The sequence below is a fragment of the Seriola lalandi genome, unplaced genomic scaffold, assembly GCF_002814215.2.
Source record: "Seriola lalandi dorsalis isolate HSWRI2012SDOR001 ecotype SW California unplaced genomic scaffold, Sedor1 jcf7180002054353, whole genome shotgun sequence".
NCBI lineage: Eukaryota > Metazoa > Chordata > Actinopteri > Carangiformes > Carangidae > Seriola > Seriola lalandi.
In genome coordinates, this window is record NW_019524906.1 from 659,321 (window position 1) to 678,178 (window position 18,858).

General features: G+C 42.3%; 1 protein-coding gene across 1 annotated transcript in view; it reads right to left on the reverse strand.

Annotated features, from left to right (window-relative positions):
* The window catches only part of sema6bb (sema domain, transmembrane domain (TM), and cytoplasmic domain, (semaphorin) 6Bb), a 120,715-nt gene that overhangs the window by 33,032 nt on the left and 68,825 nt on the right, over positions 1 to 18,858 (reverse strand). Inside the window, exons 6-13 of the mRNA XM_023408039.2 lie at positions 14,230 to 14,328; positions 12,618 to 12,708; positions 11,939 to 12,058; positions 11,134 to 11,222; positions 10,048 to 10,265; positions 3,896 to 4,027; positions 3,182 to 3,331; positions 1,453 to 1,632 (exon numbers count right to left, since the gene is read on the reverse strand). Coding sequence (XP_023263807.1) covers positions 1,453 to 1,632; positions 3,182 to 3,331; positions 3,896 to 4,027; positions 10,048 to 10,265; positions 11,134 to 11,222; positions 11,939 to 12,058; positions 12,618 to 12,708; positions 14,230 to 14,328 — 1,079 coding nt within the window. The remainder of the gene's footprint in view (positions 1 to 1,452; positions 1,633 to 3,181; positions 3,332 to 3,895; positions 4,028 to 10,047; positions 10,266 to 11,133; positions 11,223 to 11,938; positions 12,059 to 12,617; positions 12,709 to 14,229; positions 14,329 to 18,858) is intronic.

An 18,858-nucleotide genomic window follows, 5' to 3' on the forward strand; every position in this document is an offset into this window, starting at 1 on the left:
CCCCCCCCCCCCCCCCCCCCCCCCATGCTGCAGAAAAATGGCATATATATCAGGGAGCACAATTACCATGACAGAAAGCTAGTGTTTGGAAACATGTAGTTTCTTTCAAAATGCCTCTAATTAGCCCTTGTGAAAGATAATCACCAGCGAAATGTGTCTGCATCTGTGTGACAATCTTCCACCCCACACCCCGCAGCTCTCCACCATGTGGAACAGTGCATCTCAACAAAGAACAAAAGCAAAAAATGAAGATTGAAAAGGCATTGTGCTCAGTGTTCCTTATGTACTGATCGGCATCCAACGAAGCCTCGAAGCCGCCTGCGTCATGCAAAATGCTAATTAGAGAGGGACGAGCCCAGATTCACTCCGATCTTTTGTCAAGATCCAGATATTTAATATGATTCAGCTTCAGACTGAAGATAAAGGGTCATTTTTCCCACCAGAGTGTAATTTCGGTCAAGATTGAGGATAATGTGATTTTGTCATCATTTCATTACTTTCTGATGTCTTTCCCCTAATGCCGTCCTACAGTACGTCTCCACCTCATTAGAAGATGTTCAGATGTGATAATGAATATTAGACTCTAATCCTGTTCTTTTCTGTTTGCCCTATTTGTATGCTCTGCATGAGGTTGCATCGTCTCAGTCAGATCGGGCACAATTATGTGTATCTCTCGGAGAAGAGGTGAGATTTTCTGCATAATTCAGGACACGTCATGTTCCCAGGACGCTGGGTTTTTTTTTGTTTTTCTTTTCATTCTGCGACTCTTTTTCTAGGCGTATCACACCACCAGCTCCCCACACTGTGTATCCATCAACCCCAGTCAGGCATTTAACCCTTTCCAGACTGCTGCTGTATGTATTCTCTCTTTGAGCTGTTTCACATCAATCCCTCTCAACATTCAGGTTTGGTTTCTTAAAGGAATAGTTTAATGTAAATGTGACAGTTAACTAAGCAGACAGTTAACTTAGCCTAGCGTAAACACTGGAAACAGGAGGAAACAGCTAGCATGGCTCTGTCTAAAGATTAAAAAAAAGATTTGCCTAGCAACATCTTTAAAGCCCACTAATTAACATGTCAGGCAACCTCAAAGAGATAACAGCACTCCAGGAAGCTGCTGCATGCTGCCATGAAATAATAAGGGGCACACAACCCCCCTATGAAGGCAACATGACAATTTGACACTTCAGTTTATTTACAGATTAAACAAACAAGATATAACGTGTGAACTGGTGAGCTTTAGAGTGCTAGCATGTGTGTTACCTTTAGACAGAGCAAGGCTAAATGTTTACCTGTTTCTAGTGCTAAGCTGAGCTTCATATTTAATAGACAGACATGAGAGTGGTATCAATCTTCTTCTCTAACTCTCAGCAAGAAAGCTAATAAGTGTGTTTCACAAAACGTTGAAATATTCCTTTAACATTTCTTTTCTATCTAGCTTTAGCATCTTACTTATCAGGGTTGAATCCCTCCAGTTCCTCCAGGAAGATGTTGCTGTTGGTGACGGTGTTGTCCTGGTTGGGCATGATAAGGAACTTGAGGATGGTACCTCTGCTCGACCCGAGGAAAAGGACGGTTCGGTTTCTGTAAGACCCTGCTTCTGTATCCACCACAATCTTATTCAGCTGGTACCTGCACAGCAGGAGAGAGACAGAGCATTACATTAGTGCTACACAGCTGTGTGGCTCATTTGGGACTTTTCTTCCATGAACGCTAAAAGCATCGATAAGTAGCTCCTGGAGGCCAGTTTATGATTTAAGTGCATTACAACTGATTGTTTTAGGTGTAAAATATGGACTCTTATGAATTTAAATAATAATATGCCATTTTCTCTTGAGTCACTGTAAAATGAAATGAATTCCACAGAGAAAAAACTGCTCATCAAATTTGCATAATAAACTAATTACAGCAGACGTTCAGTCATTAATAATATCAGTCAAGTAAATGGGCTCGTCCTGGAACAATAGCAGAGTGTTGCTGAACTACACACAGTCCTGTGTGTCTGAGTCAATAGACTAGAATAGAAACCATGTTGTGCCGGGTGTTTAATATTCCACATACATCCAGTCCCTATAATCCCCTGGTGGCTGGACGGCACCGGGACTCCATACGGTAGATTGTGGAGCGAGAGAGAGAGAGAGAGAGAGAGAGAGAGAGAGAGAGACAGAGAGAGAGAGAGAGGAATGCATGCATTTATGTGAGACTTGACGTGCTACAGCTGCTTGCCTGTTACCACAGGCTTCAACGCCCAACCAGGATAACTTAAACAGAAAGAGCCCACAGCCCCCGAACAGACAGACCATGTGTGTGTGGCTGCACACATACATCTGTGTGTTTGTAGCCCTTTAAGAAAACATACATCGTGGAATCAACTGATGTTTTATTATTGATTTAATATAGATATATACGTTTTATTCATTTCTAGTTAAATTTCTACTTTTCATTTTCAGACCCTCTCAGAAATGATTAAGTTTTGACTTGATGAGTTCTTCTGACTTGAAGTCTTGTGATGAGTTGAATGAATGCACTGCGGAGTGTTGAATAAACTCATTAAGTCTCTAGGCAAAAAAAACAAAACGAAAACAAAAAACAAAAAAAAACAAACAATTTATTGGCTTATTAGCAGACTTCCCAGCATGCAATATTTGAGAGTTAAAACTCACCACACAATTTTTTTTTTTTTTTAATAAAAATTAAGTTTCTAAAATACCAAACCACTTTGCCAAATTTGTTTTGAGAGAAATGTAATTGCTGCTTGGATTGTGTTCAGTGTTTATTTGAGTGTAAAATATTTTAGTATTGCAGTCAGATGGAGGTGGTTGGAGCTGATGGTTATCAGACAGGGCTTTAGGACTTTGACACCGGAGACTGGGCTTCACATCCTGAGCTGCATGTGATTATATTTAAGCAACAAAAACACTTTTTTATGGGTTATGGAAAGTTATGGAAATGTTAAATGTTAATAAAGTTTCTTTGGACTTTTTCAGTATTTAGCCATCAGCTTTCCTTAAACTTAACCAAACGCTGTGAAAAACCTTTATTACACTTTATTTGCTATGACAAATGAATTATGTTATATTATAAATAAGATATTAGGAGATATGTTCATTAAAAACAGTTCGTTATGTTGATAAAAAATATAATTGAAGAGTTGGTGTTGCATGTCTGAGTTCGCTCTCACCTAACCATGGTTCTGACTATCCACGGTCTTTGTCCGAGTGACGGGATAGCTTCATCCATCAGTGGATGGGTCTTGACGAAGTTGAGCATGTCATCAGGGAAAGAGTTGGAAGAATTAAACCTGGATCCTTCAACAGCACAGCCCCCGGGTCTGGAGACAAAAAGTTTCAGCACAAGTTTAGCAGACGGCACAGAGGCAGAATGGCGTTCTCATTTCGGCCTACTTCAGGCCTCAGTGAAGATGCAGTTATATAATCAAGCAGTCTAGACTGCCTGAGTGTCTCAGATTCAGACATATATTCTTTTTTGAACAAGAGATTGATTTAATTTTGTCAAAGGCTCATATTTTGTATATGTTAGTGTATAAGTATTTGGAAAGGGATGGCTATTTGAATGAGGTCAAGACATGCCTTTATACTGGGAGAGAAAGAGCTGTATGAGTGTGAAAAATGCATTTTGCACAGCTATGTGACTTTCAGTTTAATAAACAAAGTTTTCAGAGGCTGTAATACCACATGCAATATCTTTCTGCATTCACCATTACCTGTGTATATAATCAGACTTGTTTTACCTTGAAATTAATTGCACACTACAAAACACACTTTCTGAGGCTGATGGCTAACTTAAATAAAAGTTCATTACACTGTTTTCCCCTCATAGTTCTCCGATTAACAACCTGAACACAGGTGCATAAATTGATTACAGCCATCTGCACCTTGGCTTCGGGATGACTTCATCTGGAACAGGCGTCCAAATAGACTCGGGTGATTTCTGCTCCTTGAACCTCCCATCAAACACTGCCGCCAGCTGCTCCATGTCAAAGGCGCACACCGCCGAACCCGGGATACTAGAAAGACAGCGAGACAGAGAGTGGTGAAACAGGCAGATTGAGTCAGAGACTGTTGATTGATTAAACACCCTGACCTGACATAAAATGGCTGTCAGGCTTGCGTCAAGTGGGTTTTACTTTCAGACAGGGGTACTGAAAAATAAGTGATGGAAAAGAAAAGATAAGGTAGAGAATACCGTCTCTGACAAATAGAGTCAAGGAAAGAAGTTAAAATATAGAAAGTCAATTGTAAGTGTGAGAAAGGGACAGACACACGGTGAAGATGACAAATTGGATTTGGGCTGTTCATATTTTGACAGTCAATGCTTGAACACAAAAGGAAATTATTATTGAGACGGAAAGAAAGACAAGATAAAATAGATGCTGTCAACTCTGTTGGCGAAGAATAGATATGCAACGGATGCGGCGGCCAGATTAGACCCATGAAAAGATCTTGGCTGGAATTCCTGGAATATAAAACGAAATAGGAAATGAGTCACTGAGTTTTCTGCCTTTCACAAAGGAACGGAAGATTCTCATAAATGAACCCAACAACACGTAGTTCCAGTAAAAAGCCCAGTGCACCGTGGAGGCTGTTTAACTACTCGTGAACCCTGCAACAGGGAACAGAACATCTGTTCCAATATGTGTCCGTAGCCCACACACACTCTCCCAGACAAAATACACGAAGTCCCATCAAATACAGACATTCACAAAAAAGTTAGAGTATCTCTTCACTGAGTCTGATGCCACGTTTTTTGTGTTATGGCTACAGAAACTACTGAGACAGAAATAAACAGGGCAGTGTCAGGATGAGATAAGGAATGAGTTTTAAAAAAACATCCCATGCTTCCTGCTCCGAGACTCAACTCTGCTCTGAATGTGTCCTCATCAATGACTAATGGTGTGTGTGCGGTGTGAGAGCTAGTGACTAAGTGCTAATACCACAGTGAAAAAAACCTGAGAGACTGAGTCACCTGCTGCCTGTTGCTACATGAATCCCACACATACCCCATCTGTTTCTTTTTCTGTTATGTTCTTCAAAAACAAATGTCCAACTGGTGATTTGAGTGTCTGTGCCCCCGTGATTATGAACCAAGCGGAGCAGTGTTTCTCTTGAGTCCCCCTATGAGAAAGCCCCAGAGGGGTTTGTTTGGGAAGGCGACGCCTGAAGGCTGGATTTTTGGTTGCGGCAGGGAGCTGTTCTCTCCTGATGTTGCATTTGATCAGGTCACGCCGTCTCCCTCCGTACTTATCATTCATAGGCAGGGATGTGACTCAACCCCGGCCAGTGCGGCGAAGCTGCAGGCGGAGCTGTGGACGTCTCTCACAAGACCGCACGCACCAGATGTTAGATGTGACATGTCTGCCAGCTCTGGACCAATGCCAGCTTGGCTTCCTTTCTCTACCATTTCCGCCCCCTACTCTCTCTTTCTCTCTCTTGCTGCAGGTCACTGGGTTTGCCCCTTGCAGCGATCTTTGTCTAAGAGACATAAGACAAAAGGCCCCAGGCTGTTTTACTCTCTGAATTCTTTCAATTATTTTCATTTTCTCTCTGTTGTAGTCTCTCCTGCCTTTGTTTCTTGGTCCATTCATGTTCTTTTTTGTACACAAATTTCATTTTCTCTGTCACCCTCCCACAACTTTCCTTTGTTTGCTTTCAAATTTAGCTTATTCCTCTCTCTGTGTCCATTGGAAATTGTCCTTCCTTCACTCTTTCTCCTTGACTGTGGTTGAGTGATAGGCTGTCCAAGATAGATACATAGGGTGTCTGTTTAAGAGAGCTGCTGTGGAGTCTATACTACTTCCTCACTATTTAACAAGTTGACAGCTTGGAATAACACGGCCCTCACGGACACATGATGCCTCTTAGGAGTAGAAGAGGAAGAAGAAACGAAGGTAGCAGTCAGGCAGAGTTTCAATGTCAATCCTTTAATTAGAGGTTTAAGTTTGATCAACTTGAAATTCACCACATAGCACAGTCACAGTAAATATAAAAAAAGTCTGTTAAAATGTTAATTCATTTAAAGTTCATAAATCCCACACACTCAGTCTGATTATATGTACAGCGCAATCTTGCCAATTGGACCATTTCCTCTGAGTCTTTGTATATTTTCTGGGATACTTTTCATAATCTGAACTGTTTTTGGGTTTGGTGACAAGATTGACTGATTTGTACCAAACTTGGTATGGAACCTGAGCCAAATCAGATAAACTGTTTCAACTACATCAAAAAACTTTCATATTAAACCCTTCTTTTTAGGCCTCTAATTCCAGGCCCTCTACATCCCCTGAATGTCTGCCTTTTATCTTCTTTTCTTTTTTTTTTTAAGTTATCTTTTCTGGCTTTTTTTCCCTTATTCCAGCTGCAGTGAGAGAGAGACAGGAAAGTTGGGGAGAGAGAGAGAGAGAGGGGATGACACGCAGGAAAGGGCCATGGCCGTGGCAAGGACCAAGCCTCAATGGTACGCAATCCACCAGATGAGCCACCAAGGTGCCCCCCTTTATCTTCCTTTCTTAATATTATTCCATTATAAGTTTATTTCCATCTGTTCTCCTGTAAAACCTTCAGCCTGATCTGTTTCTTTGTATTCAAGTAACCCAATTTTTCATACTTTTCCTTGACCTTTTCACATCACTTCCCTGTGGGTTTTCTCTTCTCTCCCTAACCTGACTATCCTAGTCTATGTGGACTAGCTAACACTTCTGTAACAACTCGTCCAACTCCTTGTGACATGGCCCTGCTGTCAACTACATGTGGTATTCCTTTCCCACACCCATTTCTGTGTCTCCAGGTAGCTACCTAACTATGTATTCCTCTGCCCCCTCCACTTGCGGGCCCGGGGGGAACTAGCTTGCACATCTGTGCATCTTCCCCTGTGCCGCACTTTTTCTGGCAGTGTAAACCTGTTCTCCTCCTGCTCCTTGTTCTCCTCATTTTCACCTCCTCTGCTGTGTTTTCCCACTGGGACATCCTGCTGTCTGACCCTGTCACATGGGATTTTTTACAGCCAAAACCAAATATGGCCTCCCACTCTCGGGATGCACTAGATTTACTTTGCTTTGCGTGGGATATTTTCCTTGCATTCTTGCATGACTCCATTAAGCCTGATGAGCCTACGTCAGTCTACTCCAACAGTAATAGATGTTTTCAGCTGCCATAACAATAGCTGAATAACCAGAGTTGTTTGTGTTTTCATACCAGCCCAGTGCAGCAGGATGGCAGTAAGACTTCCATTTGACATCCTGCTGCTGTTCTTTTGACATACAGTATACCCACTTATTTATGTTGCTAAATAAAGCAGCAAATACATTTTCCATCTCTTCTTCTCACCAGTGGTCTCATACTGTTTCTCCTTATGCCTCCTTGACCACTTGAGCATCAGGAGTGAGAGTGCAGGAGGTGTTCAGCAGGAAATTCAAGCTCTTCTTTCATTCCCACTCAAGAGGAAGGGCCTGGGGCTTCAGAGGTGAATCCACAAAGGAACTGGCAACTGGGGGCAATTTTGGACCCTGGAAGCAGTGACTGAAGGGTCCCACAAATGCAACTCCATAACAGTTAAGGAGCTGGTATGTGGCTGTAAAATGATCCCGGGAGTATGTGGGCACAGGGGGGAGATGAGTAACTTCATAGAGTCCAGGGGAGATTCTTGGTAAAACCTTGACTCCATCCTGTCATTCCCATACTACAGAGCCATACATGCTGCACAGGGCCAAATGGCAGGAAAGAATAGCTATTCCTCCACTCACAGGTCCTGCTTCATGCTGTTTTCACTGCACGCTGCCAGCCAAAGCAATTTGTCTGGCAAGCACTTAGCCAGTGTGGCGCAGTGGGCCACATGGGGCTAGTGGGAGTTTTGCAGCTCACCTCACACATTCTCTCTTTCTCTTTGTGTTCATTTTCCTCCATCACACGTCTCCTTATCCATCCATCTAAACCTACCTTTCTCTCTGTCGTGGCTGGAAGTTATTTAAAATAGGACCCAGTAGCAGTTTACCCAGGCAGGGGTGTGTGTGTCTGTGTGTGTGTGTGTGCGCGTGTGTGTGAGTACATGTGTGTGTGTGTTCAGCTGGCTCTCCTCTGTGGCACGCTGTAAATGCTGTTATCTGGGAACCATTGTAAGTGTATTTGTGGACATGTGTTTGTGTATGAAAGTGGGAGTGTGTGTGCGTCGGTCTGTGTGAAGCTTCCATCTGTCTCTGCAGGCAGTGGCCCCCTCTCGCAGAGTAGCCTTTCCAAACACACAGATAAGATGCAGCTGATGAAACAGTTTTACATCTCAGAGAGCGAGGGATGCACGTGTTGTCCATTACTGACTTCCTCATCCTTGAGTTTCTCATCCGTCTCTCCCCCTCCTGTTCTCCGTCTCCTATTTTACTCCCCTCCGTGCCTTCCCTCCTTTTGCATTTACTTGCGCATTGTTTTGTTTTTTTCTCACCCCCTCTCTCTCCTGTCTCACACTGTGAGGTGGGAAGCCCTCTGCTTTGAGACATTGTCCTGCAACTAGTAGAGAGTTTTATTTTTATATCCTAAAAACACAGAGATGGCATTATACTGGAACCACTGACAGGTGATAGTAATGCTGCTCGCTGCAATGAAGTGAGAGACTATATTGATTCTAGGGCAGCATTAAATAGAAGGCAGTTGTAAGTATTTCTAAATGTTGGCTATAATGTGCTGGCACTAGCAGACACACTAAGTGGTGTCGGGGCCATTAAGGTAGTGTGAGTTGAGTGAGCCATTGCAGGAAAGTACTGTATAGTGATTCTTTTCTATGATTTGAGCCACTTAGACTGCAATATGATGTAGTAATGCTTTATTTTAAAGCACAGAGTATCTGTTCATCCATGTGCAGCTTAGGAGATACATAGAGGATGTTGCTCCAAACACACACATCTATTAATAAAGACTGTATTAAGTATCGAGAGCACAATCGTCTTTTTACTTTTGGAAAAAAAAAAAACATCAACTTTCTGTGTCAGTATCCTTAAACAAAGCACGATAAACAGATTACTCTTACTGCATCAGAAAAAAACTATTTGCACTCGATATAAGGGGAATTATCCCACTGGTAGTTTTTACCCTCATATTAGGAACAGTTAGGACTGTGTAGCTCATATAAATATTTTTGTTAAATTCCCTTCTTCTCTCTGTTGTTCAGTTTCTCTGGTTTGCTGTTTGTGTTGTGTCTGGCTCTGCAAATACCCTCAATCTCCAATAATCTCCCATTTACCAGGGCCGGATCTCTCCTCTCCTCTCACCTTTTCTCAATTCAATCTTGTCTTTCTACAAATCACCCTTTTGTCCTCAATGAAAGCATTCCATGTGTCTTAAATTACTTTGTACCCCACAATCTTGACCTCTGCACCTCCATACACGCCTCTTTCATTTCTCCAGCGCTTTGCTTGGCCTGTAGGAAGCCTTGCTCTTTCTGACTTCACAGGTGAAGAAACAAACTATGGTGGGTCCACTAAATTTTCAAGGTGAGACAATGAGTGCAGCTTCACACTGGGTGTCTATCCCTGTCTCCCTGGGAAGTATGTCAAGATGCGTGTCTGCCTCTGTGTTTTTCATAAAAAACACTCAGTGTAATTCCCCTTTTCTCTCTGAGACAGGACATCGATTGAAATCTCTCTCTCATTTCAACCCTTACAGTCACACAAGTGCACGCACACATACACACAAATAAGGCTTCTTATTTGAAGGCAGAAAGGCTGAGTATTGATCTAAATCAGTGATTCCTAACCAGGATCTGCAGTTGCTTGGGGGTATGTGGAAAGATTGTGGAATAGTAATAAGTAGCAGTAGTAGTAAATTGAGAAGCAGTAATTTGAAAACATAGAAATTACAATTTTGAATCAGGTTGAGTTGAGTTTGAAATAGTTAGCTAGAAGTAGGAGATAAATGGTGAAATATACAGTAGTAGTGTTGATGAAGGGGTAGTTGGGGTCATCTGATAGGAATGTGGGGCACAACTGACAAAAAAAGGACTTATCTTAAGTTTATGTCATTGTGCACACATTTGTCTGTGTTGTACCTGTTTGCCGGTGTGGAGAACACCCCGAGGATGATGTCCCTGCCGTGCATCCTGATGATGGGACTGGTGGAGTGGAGCAGGTTAAAGTAGAAGTGGGAATCACCGGGGACGGAGCAGTTGAGACGGGCTTTCAAGAACGACGTCCACTGCTTCTCAAGGACGCGCTGAGACCCGCCCTGGTCCCGTTTACACACCCGGGCCACACGTGACACCACCACCTGTGAGAAGTCAAGCACAGGGAAGCAGACATAGGCAGAGAAAATGAGTGTGCAAAATGCATTTGCAATATACTGACAAGCATATCCATCCTGAAGCTCACATATAACTCCAATGACGAGGTGGAGGGTTAGGAAATATTTCCAGAGCTTTGGGTTTCATCTTCAAAAAGGTATATTTAAAAGCTCTTTTCAACTCCAGGGTGATCTCTAAAGAGTCATTTGCATGCTATTTGCAATGCAGAAACCCTGTTTTGACAGATCATTGTTTTATAATGGTAAATTTAATATCAATTATTCATGAAAATGTCAGCCCATCTCAAAATTGCTTCTTTGAACAGTCTCATCTACACAACGGTGATGCTGTTTAAGTATCCATTTACTCTGCTTTCTGTAAACAAGTCAAAGCCAGAGACCTTGTGCAAGCGCTTTTTCCCAAATGTGAATTGCTAATTTATTAGGGCAGGGGGTTTCCTGATGCTGATATTTTTTTTTTTATAAAGATGTACACCTAGCTCTGGAAAGGGCAGGGAATATGCAGTCGCTATAAAAAAAAGGGCTTTTCTCAGGTTAATAAAGACATGAGTTGTTTGCTCAGACCATGATTTGTTGGATTATATATGCAGACAAACAAATATGCAGATAAAAGGTCAGTGTAGCTGTTGGAAAAGAGTTGATATTGACATTCAAATAATAGGAGCGGAGGGATATTACGCCAGGCATCTCCTTTTCGTGGTGGTGCATTTTAACGACAAGTTTACATACTCTGCGGGTCTTTTAAAAGATGATTTGAAAGGACCAGCAGTTCCTCTGTGAAAATACTGAAAGAACAGAAGAAAAAAGCGGATGTTCATCAGAATGACTTCTATACCTTCTCCAGGTAATTGAACTCCATGGCTATCTCTCTGAAGAAGAAGTAGATGTGAGGTCCCCACTCCACAGCACTGACAAAATACGGCTCTGTATTGTGAGAGAGAGAAATAGTGAGAGAGAGGAGAGGAACGGGCGAGTACATACAGTAGGAGATGTTTGCGGGGAGCAAAGGTTTGATGAACTATAATGGAGCATGAGAAAGTGTACAGCAAACAGTGTCTCCATTTGCAAATGCATTGTTCACTCCCATGACACCGAGGTAACATGAGGGCAGTGAGAAAGAGGCACAGGCCATGCTTAATTTCATTACATGGTGAAAGGGGATTTCACACCAAACAATAAGCGCATTATGACTCCCTGATGTTTCTGAGAAATGAGTTTCACACTATGCATTTTGGCGCTATTACACCGGGGACCGGCTACAACCTGTATGTCTGATATCATGGCCTGCATGTCTGTGTATTTTTGACTGTCCCACTGTCATGGTTAGGTTTTAACTGCAGATCGGCCTCGGTGTGGATGGTCCAAACTCTGTCAAGCAGCAGTAAGTCTGACAGCTGTGTCTAGCCTGCTGACTCAGCCCTCTGCTACTGACACATGTATCGATCCTGTGTGCATAAGTGATGTGGACACACACTCAACCCATCAGTCTCTGACGACAACATCAACAACAGACACGATGCTTACGAGAAGACGTGCTTGAGAAAATTGCACCGATGCGCGTACACTTGATAAAACACAAAAACAAACACACCTTGACAAGCATACAAAGGCGGACACACAATGAACACACACTCAGGTACCTCTGAACCACTTGGAGTCGTGCTTGACGGTGCGCAGAGCGGGACTGTCCCCAAGGCTACGATAGATCACCGCATCAATGGCCAGGAAGTCTGTCACTGTGGCTGTAAACAGATTCCCCTCTGACATAAAACACACACACACACACACACACACACACACACACACACACACACACACACACTAGTGAGTTGGACAGCCTGCCAAAGCAACGACATAACTTCAAACAATAAAGCTGGAGTCAATGTTACCATTTTCTGAAAGACCTGAATCATAAACACGACGTAGCTGACCAGTCAACAATGTAATTGTAGTAACGTAATTGCAACTTTGCACCACTCCCACGCAAGAAACAGCTTCTTTTTCTTTTTTTTTCCTTCTTTTTTTTTACTGCAAGCTAATGTGAGATAATAGGCTGATGGCTGAACAGTAATGGCTCCCTACAGTTTCAGCCACAGAACACTCTTGATTTGATTATAGTGAAGTGCTTAAATCTGATGAAGTAAACACAGGAGATGAATAAAACTGAGGAATCAGAGTGACTCAGTTTTGCTGATCTTTTCTCACATATTCAAGCATCAAAATGTCTCTCATGGAGGAGCGATGATGCTCTGCAATGATATTTATTGCTGCGACTACTAAAAGTAAATGTGTGGGACTAAAACAAAAGGTGCGTCTTACCTGCAAACAGCGCTACATTGGCATGTTTGGGGTCATAAGGGCATCTCGCCATCCCACTGACTGTGTCTCCTACCATCTCCAGAGTGTCTCCCTGTAACACCACACACACATAAACACACACAGGTGCACACATCAATCAACAAACTCTAAACAATACGAATGCGTCTACAGCAGCATCCAGAAAACAAGGCACAAGAGAATGGCAATTAGGGAGTGTTACCGTAAGTGCAAACTAATGATTCACTGGTGGCAATTAGGCACAGCAGCAACAACAAGAGTCACGTTCTCATACATAAATAAAACAGATAAACACACACACACACACATAGGCCCATACACCAACATAGAGTCAAGCTGGCAATTCTAACAAGTTTCCAGCTCTCGCACAAACATACATATATACAGTGTATATACAGTGAAATCTCTGCATCTCTCACTCCCTCTCTCTCCGTCATATTCACAAACACTTTCACAAGCACACACTTAAAAAGAAACCTCAAGCAAACTATTCCAGCAGCACAGTGGAATTCTCATCCACAGTTGAAAATGAAATAATTTATAGGTGTCATTTCATTAAAACCCTGCTATAAATAAAACATTAGCTAGCATCACTAACTAGTCCCAAGAGAAAAAGACAGCCTATCAGGCAGAGACAGGTGTGTTATACACTGTTGTAGAATGTCATTAGTGGCTGACAGATAATGGGCCAGGTACGTCACAGTGTTCCACTATGTTTGAAATGTGAGAGACTGAAAATAACACTTATCTGAAAAAGCCTTTGATAGTGAAAGGATTTTTTTCCCCCCTCTCTTTCTCTCTCCAGCTCAACTGCCTTTATCCCTCATTTAATATTCCTGCTGAATGATGTGAAATCAGCCGAGCCGATGATTAATATTTATGTGTAGTTTTTCTTCCACAAGTTTAAAATTGTTACTGTAATTGAGGGAGACAGGGATTGGTCGGGAAGTGGAGCACATTCATGCTTAGAGGAGGATTCAGGTGAGTTGCTGTTGGATGGATACACATCTTCAGAGTTTGACAAATGTATGAATCAGGTCAGCAAACACTTAGCCTGAACCCTGCTGTCTACTTAAATTCGGCCTCCAACTGCAAAATTGCTTCGCTTTCTCAACCACTAGCAAAGAAATCGAACCAGGCAAACAAGTCACGTCTACACCACCCTTGTCTCCGAGTAACCTCCTCTTCCTCTTCTCCACTCTTTGTGTTCTTCTTGATTATCCATCCTCTCTGACTCTCAATGATAACAAGCTCGGCAGACCACAAAGTTTAACCACTGAGAAACAACAACTGTTGTATCTCAGGAAAACAAGGCACTGGAGCTGCCAGAGAACAAGGATAAATAACTCCTGAAGTGGAAGTCAACACTGCCTCGAGCGCTAAACAAACAACTTTAATCAAGCTGTAAATTTTCACCTGAACAGTCTTACTAATTGTACTATGGAAGCGAGGCCTCTCTTCTGGAAAAACAGATAAGCCATTAGTCAATGACGTCAAACCAGTCATAAGAATTAATGCACGGTGTGGACCAGTCACATGTTTGGGGCAGGTGGCGCTGTGATGGTAGGTGTGGGCATGCTCAGTTGTTACTTACAGTATAATTGGCACAGAGTGGGTTGAAGGCATTGGTCCCACACACAAACAGGCCTCCTTGCCTACTGAGCAGCACCTTCATGAAGTTACGGCATTCATCCTGCAGGAAAAAGAGAAATAAAGAGAGGCAGAGCTTAATATGCAGGAGGGGGCTAAAACTGAAGGGAAGAAAGGCAAAAATGATGAAGTGAATAGAGGAAAAACTGAGTTTATTTTTCAGACTGATTATCCAGCCCGCTCTGTGAAATGAAGCTTTTCAGTTGCCTGATGTGTGGAATTATCACACCATTAACGCTGTCAATCATATTGATACAGTCTGAACGTAGCCTGCAGAGACTTTAAGTGTCTACCTCTTCACACATGCACACACATACACACACAGATACACACGTACACAGTTGCTGTTGATTGACAGATGGTAATCTAAACCAGCCTCAGGATTTTAAAACAAGGAACAGATTTAAGGCTAATTTCTCCACTGTGAAGTGTCAAACTACATGATGCCCGTCTAATGACTAAATAAACCCGAGTCACAGTTTCATTCTTCCATGCCCTTTCTTTGAAACGAGAATTCGTGTAAGCACCACATGACTTAATGGCTGCCTTTCCCCCTCACAGTGCCAGATGGTGATAAATGTTGGTTTAGTGAAACAGAGAAAAATGACATTCAAGGTAATCTCGTGCCTCCACAAAAGTATATGTTAGTGTGTTCGTAGTAGAAATTACTTAACACATGTAATCCCTAACATTTTACTTTGCAGTGATGACCACACAATTCTGCACCACTGGTTCAATTACTTTTTATTTATTTCAGAAATTTTACTTTTAGCTATTTACAATACTTTTAGCTAACACTTAAACACTATATTTATCCATCATAGCGACTATTTCGCCATTACCTCTACCATAGTCATCGCTTACAATTTCACCATTACTTTTCACTAGCTAGCATATTTCACTTTTAGCTATCTATCCACCTGTTTGCCCATTACTTATTGCAATCTATTTAAACTGTTTTATCTATTACTTTAGGGTAAATATTTCAAAGACTTGCACATCTTCCCATTACTTTAACATAACTATTTAAGCAGTCTATTTACTACTTTTAGCTAGCTATCTATTTCAACCATTATCCGTTAGCTTTAGTGTAACGTTAGTGTTAGGCGTTACAGCTGGCTCAATAAAGAGATATATTTTCAAAATCATATCATAATTTTTGTTTTATCAAATTTGTTGAGCTACTTCAAAATCTATCTGCTTACCCCCTGAGAATTAGAGGACTTTCCTCTGGGGTATAAGAACCCTATGGTTGGAGATCACTCTATGGATCAGCTTTTTATTAGCTTTTCACATAATTCCTATGGATGAGATAGAGATGCAAAATAAGACAAAAAATGATTAAAACATTTATAAAATTTTAAAGAATAAACAAATTTAATATGGAAAATTTGTGTATGAACACTTTACAATTGATATATTCCCAGCAATACAATATATCTACTTATGACTTCTCACCACAGGTACTTCCTTAGTGTGGACATTAGTTGTGAGCATTGAGTTTGATTAGATTATGTCACAGTCTGAGGAGGTGCAGGTATTTCATAAAAAAAAAAAAAGAAAAAAAAAGAGACAAAATAAACATACATACAGTACTGGTAACACAATGTTTTTTGTTCTTTCTTTATCATCTGTGATCCCTCAGACTTATCTTGAGACCCCATTGGGATTCTCTTATCCCCAGGCTGGGAGCCACTGTCTCAAGGGCTTTACAACCAAAAAGTAACATGATAGTAAACAAACAAAAAACCTGTCAACACAGCAGTGAATCTGTGTGTGCAGGAGTTTACATTCTTCCCCGAGTATTAAACCTAAATTCCAGTCATGACTTTTGTCTTTAAAAGCCAAAAGGTACTGACACTAGTTTGTCCTTGCAGTGCCGAGTCCGCCACCTGTGTGTGTGAGCGCAGAGTGAGTGGTGATGTACAGTAGATAACTGGTTGACAGCAGCCAGCAACCCCCTCCCCAAACTAGTCACCTAGCCAGGATGGCACCAGCTCTGCCACACACACACACACACACACACACACACACACACACACCAGATGGGGTCCACTTCAAGACCACCACCCGCACTGATGTCATCGGAAAGAGAAGTAGGGTTGGATCTGAAGCGGTGGTGGTGGTGGTGATAGCGGGTATGTCAAATGACTATGTATGTGTGTGTGTGCATGTCTGTGTGGAAGAGATCAGGGGACCAGCAGTGATATGGGAGATGGGTGAATGTTATTCCAGATGCTCCACCCTACATCCCTCTACCCCTCCACCTTCCCACTTCACTCCCTGCAGGGCTCTCATTTTTCAACAGCAAAAAAACAGGAAAGAGGAAAGTGTTTTCATGTGTGAGTGTAGACTGTGTTGGATGCAGGGGGTGTGTCAAGTGTGAAGTGTAAATTTCTAATGGCGCAGCACTATGTGACAAATTGAGGAGCGACAGTGGCAGTATATGTATATGTGTCACTCTCCCACATAATAGCATGTGTTCATGTGTGCATAGCCTACATCTGTGTGTGTTTGTGCATGTATTTGTGTGTGTATCTGTGTATCACCGCACAGATGCGTGCTCATGTGCGAGCATCATTTGCATGCTGTTTGTCAGTGGGGTTGCAGTCTGTCAGCTTGGTCAGAGCTGTAATCACAAAGCCAGATGAAGCACTCTTAATAACAACCCAGTCCCACTGCCAGCATCTCAGAGAGGGGAGTAAATACTTCAAAGAGCCAAGCCGCTGCACAAATGTGTGCAATTGGCAGTGCTTGTACACATAAAATGAAACATTTCATGGCTACAGGATAAAAACAGGGTTGGAACCTTTGTAACATTTCATCTATTGAGCTTTGATTGCCATTTGCACTTTACAGACATCGTCAGAATTCATCCCCTCCTGCATACATGCATTTCATTAACCCTTATTCATCAGTTCCAGGAAGCGAATTGGCACTTCCAGGTATGGATCTTTCTTCATTAAAGCCAATTCAGTCAGCAGGATTAGGGTTTTACTGTGGTTTCCATATTAAAAAAAAAACAAACCAATTATAAATGGAATTATAAAGCAGCGAATCACAGAATTAAACAATTATACATAAATCCAAGTGCTGTACGTCCTGGTGTCTCCTTCTTCTCCCCTCTGCCTCCTCCCCTCTCTCTGCTCCCTCACTCCCTGGGCAGAATCCAGACAAAACGCCACCTGTGCAGGCTGGCAAGCCTTTCCGAGACCCAGACGACTGCAGCCCTCCTCCTTCTCTTCCTCCACCTCCTCCTGCTCCTCTTACTGACAGTGGCAGAGCTGACTGGGCTCTGAAAAATGAATCTGCAGCACAGATGAGTTACACAGCGGCACGTGCCTCAGTGCAAATATGGACTTACTTATGAATGGACGGGGAGCTATAACGAAGATCGAGGGAAAGAATGAGGAAAGATAGGGAGAGATGGTCCAGAAGCATGTATATGTGAGTCTGTGAGCAGGTTTGCTTATGTCAGATATTAGCCAGGCTAGTTCAACTCTGCAGATGTTGCGCAAGTGCATTATTTGCCTTTGTAATTTCTAGCACGGACACATTCATTTTCCTTTGACACACAAAAACACGTATATCCAAAAGTATTCCTAGACATTTAAATGCAAGTGATCACACACAGTCAGAGGATTGACAACAAAATTCTCTGTTCATACAACACATCTGCTCCAAACAACCTGCATCAGTCAGACAACGTTAAAACTGAGGAGTCTCCATCCTCTGCATCTGCTTTCCATCTATTGTCTGTAACTCAACCTACACTGAGATGATAAACAGCCTTTTCATTTGGCCTGAGCCTGGGCTCAATGTTTGTTCTGATGATGACGATTTATCCCAAAACCTAATGAAGGCGGTGTTTTACCTCCGGATTCAATCAGCATTCTCGTGCATTGGTCTAACCAAAATACAAAACAGGTTCATACGTTGTAAAATCTTCTGCTCATTTCCCCAATTTAGGAGCAACCACAGCATTCTTCATAATCTAATAAAATATAATAAGTAATCCAGAAGACCTGCCTTCGTACAATAGGAGCCATCTAAGGAAGCGCATCAGGGGGTCATATTTAGCAAGCTGCTCCTCTAAATCTCCAAAGTTTCCATTACATGCCTGGCTGATCCCCTGATGTTAGCGACCAGGGAGAAGAGAGCGCTGCTCTGCCAAGAGTGGCCATTGAGCCAGAACTCTCCCACACATACTCAAACACACACACGTACTGTATACACAATACACACTCACACACACAAAGATTTGGCGAGCCCTCTTCTCCACTCATTAACTACGGGGCTGTCATTTCCAGAAAAATCCCTGATGCACAATTTTGACTGAAAACAGAGTGACTCTCCATGACGGGAAGAAAGCGTGTGTATGTTTATGTGCATGTGGGTGGAGGATAAATTAACAGCGGTACCAAATTAGCAGCAATGTGCTGTTCTGAGTGCTGCGGTCTTACTCAGCATGTTAAAGCTAATCCGCGTCCCTCTGCAACCCTTCTTCTCTGTTTGATGGTAATTCTGACTGAACACACCACAGGCCACAAACAAACATCAGACACCAGAGGGG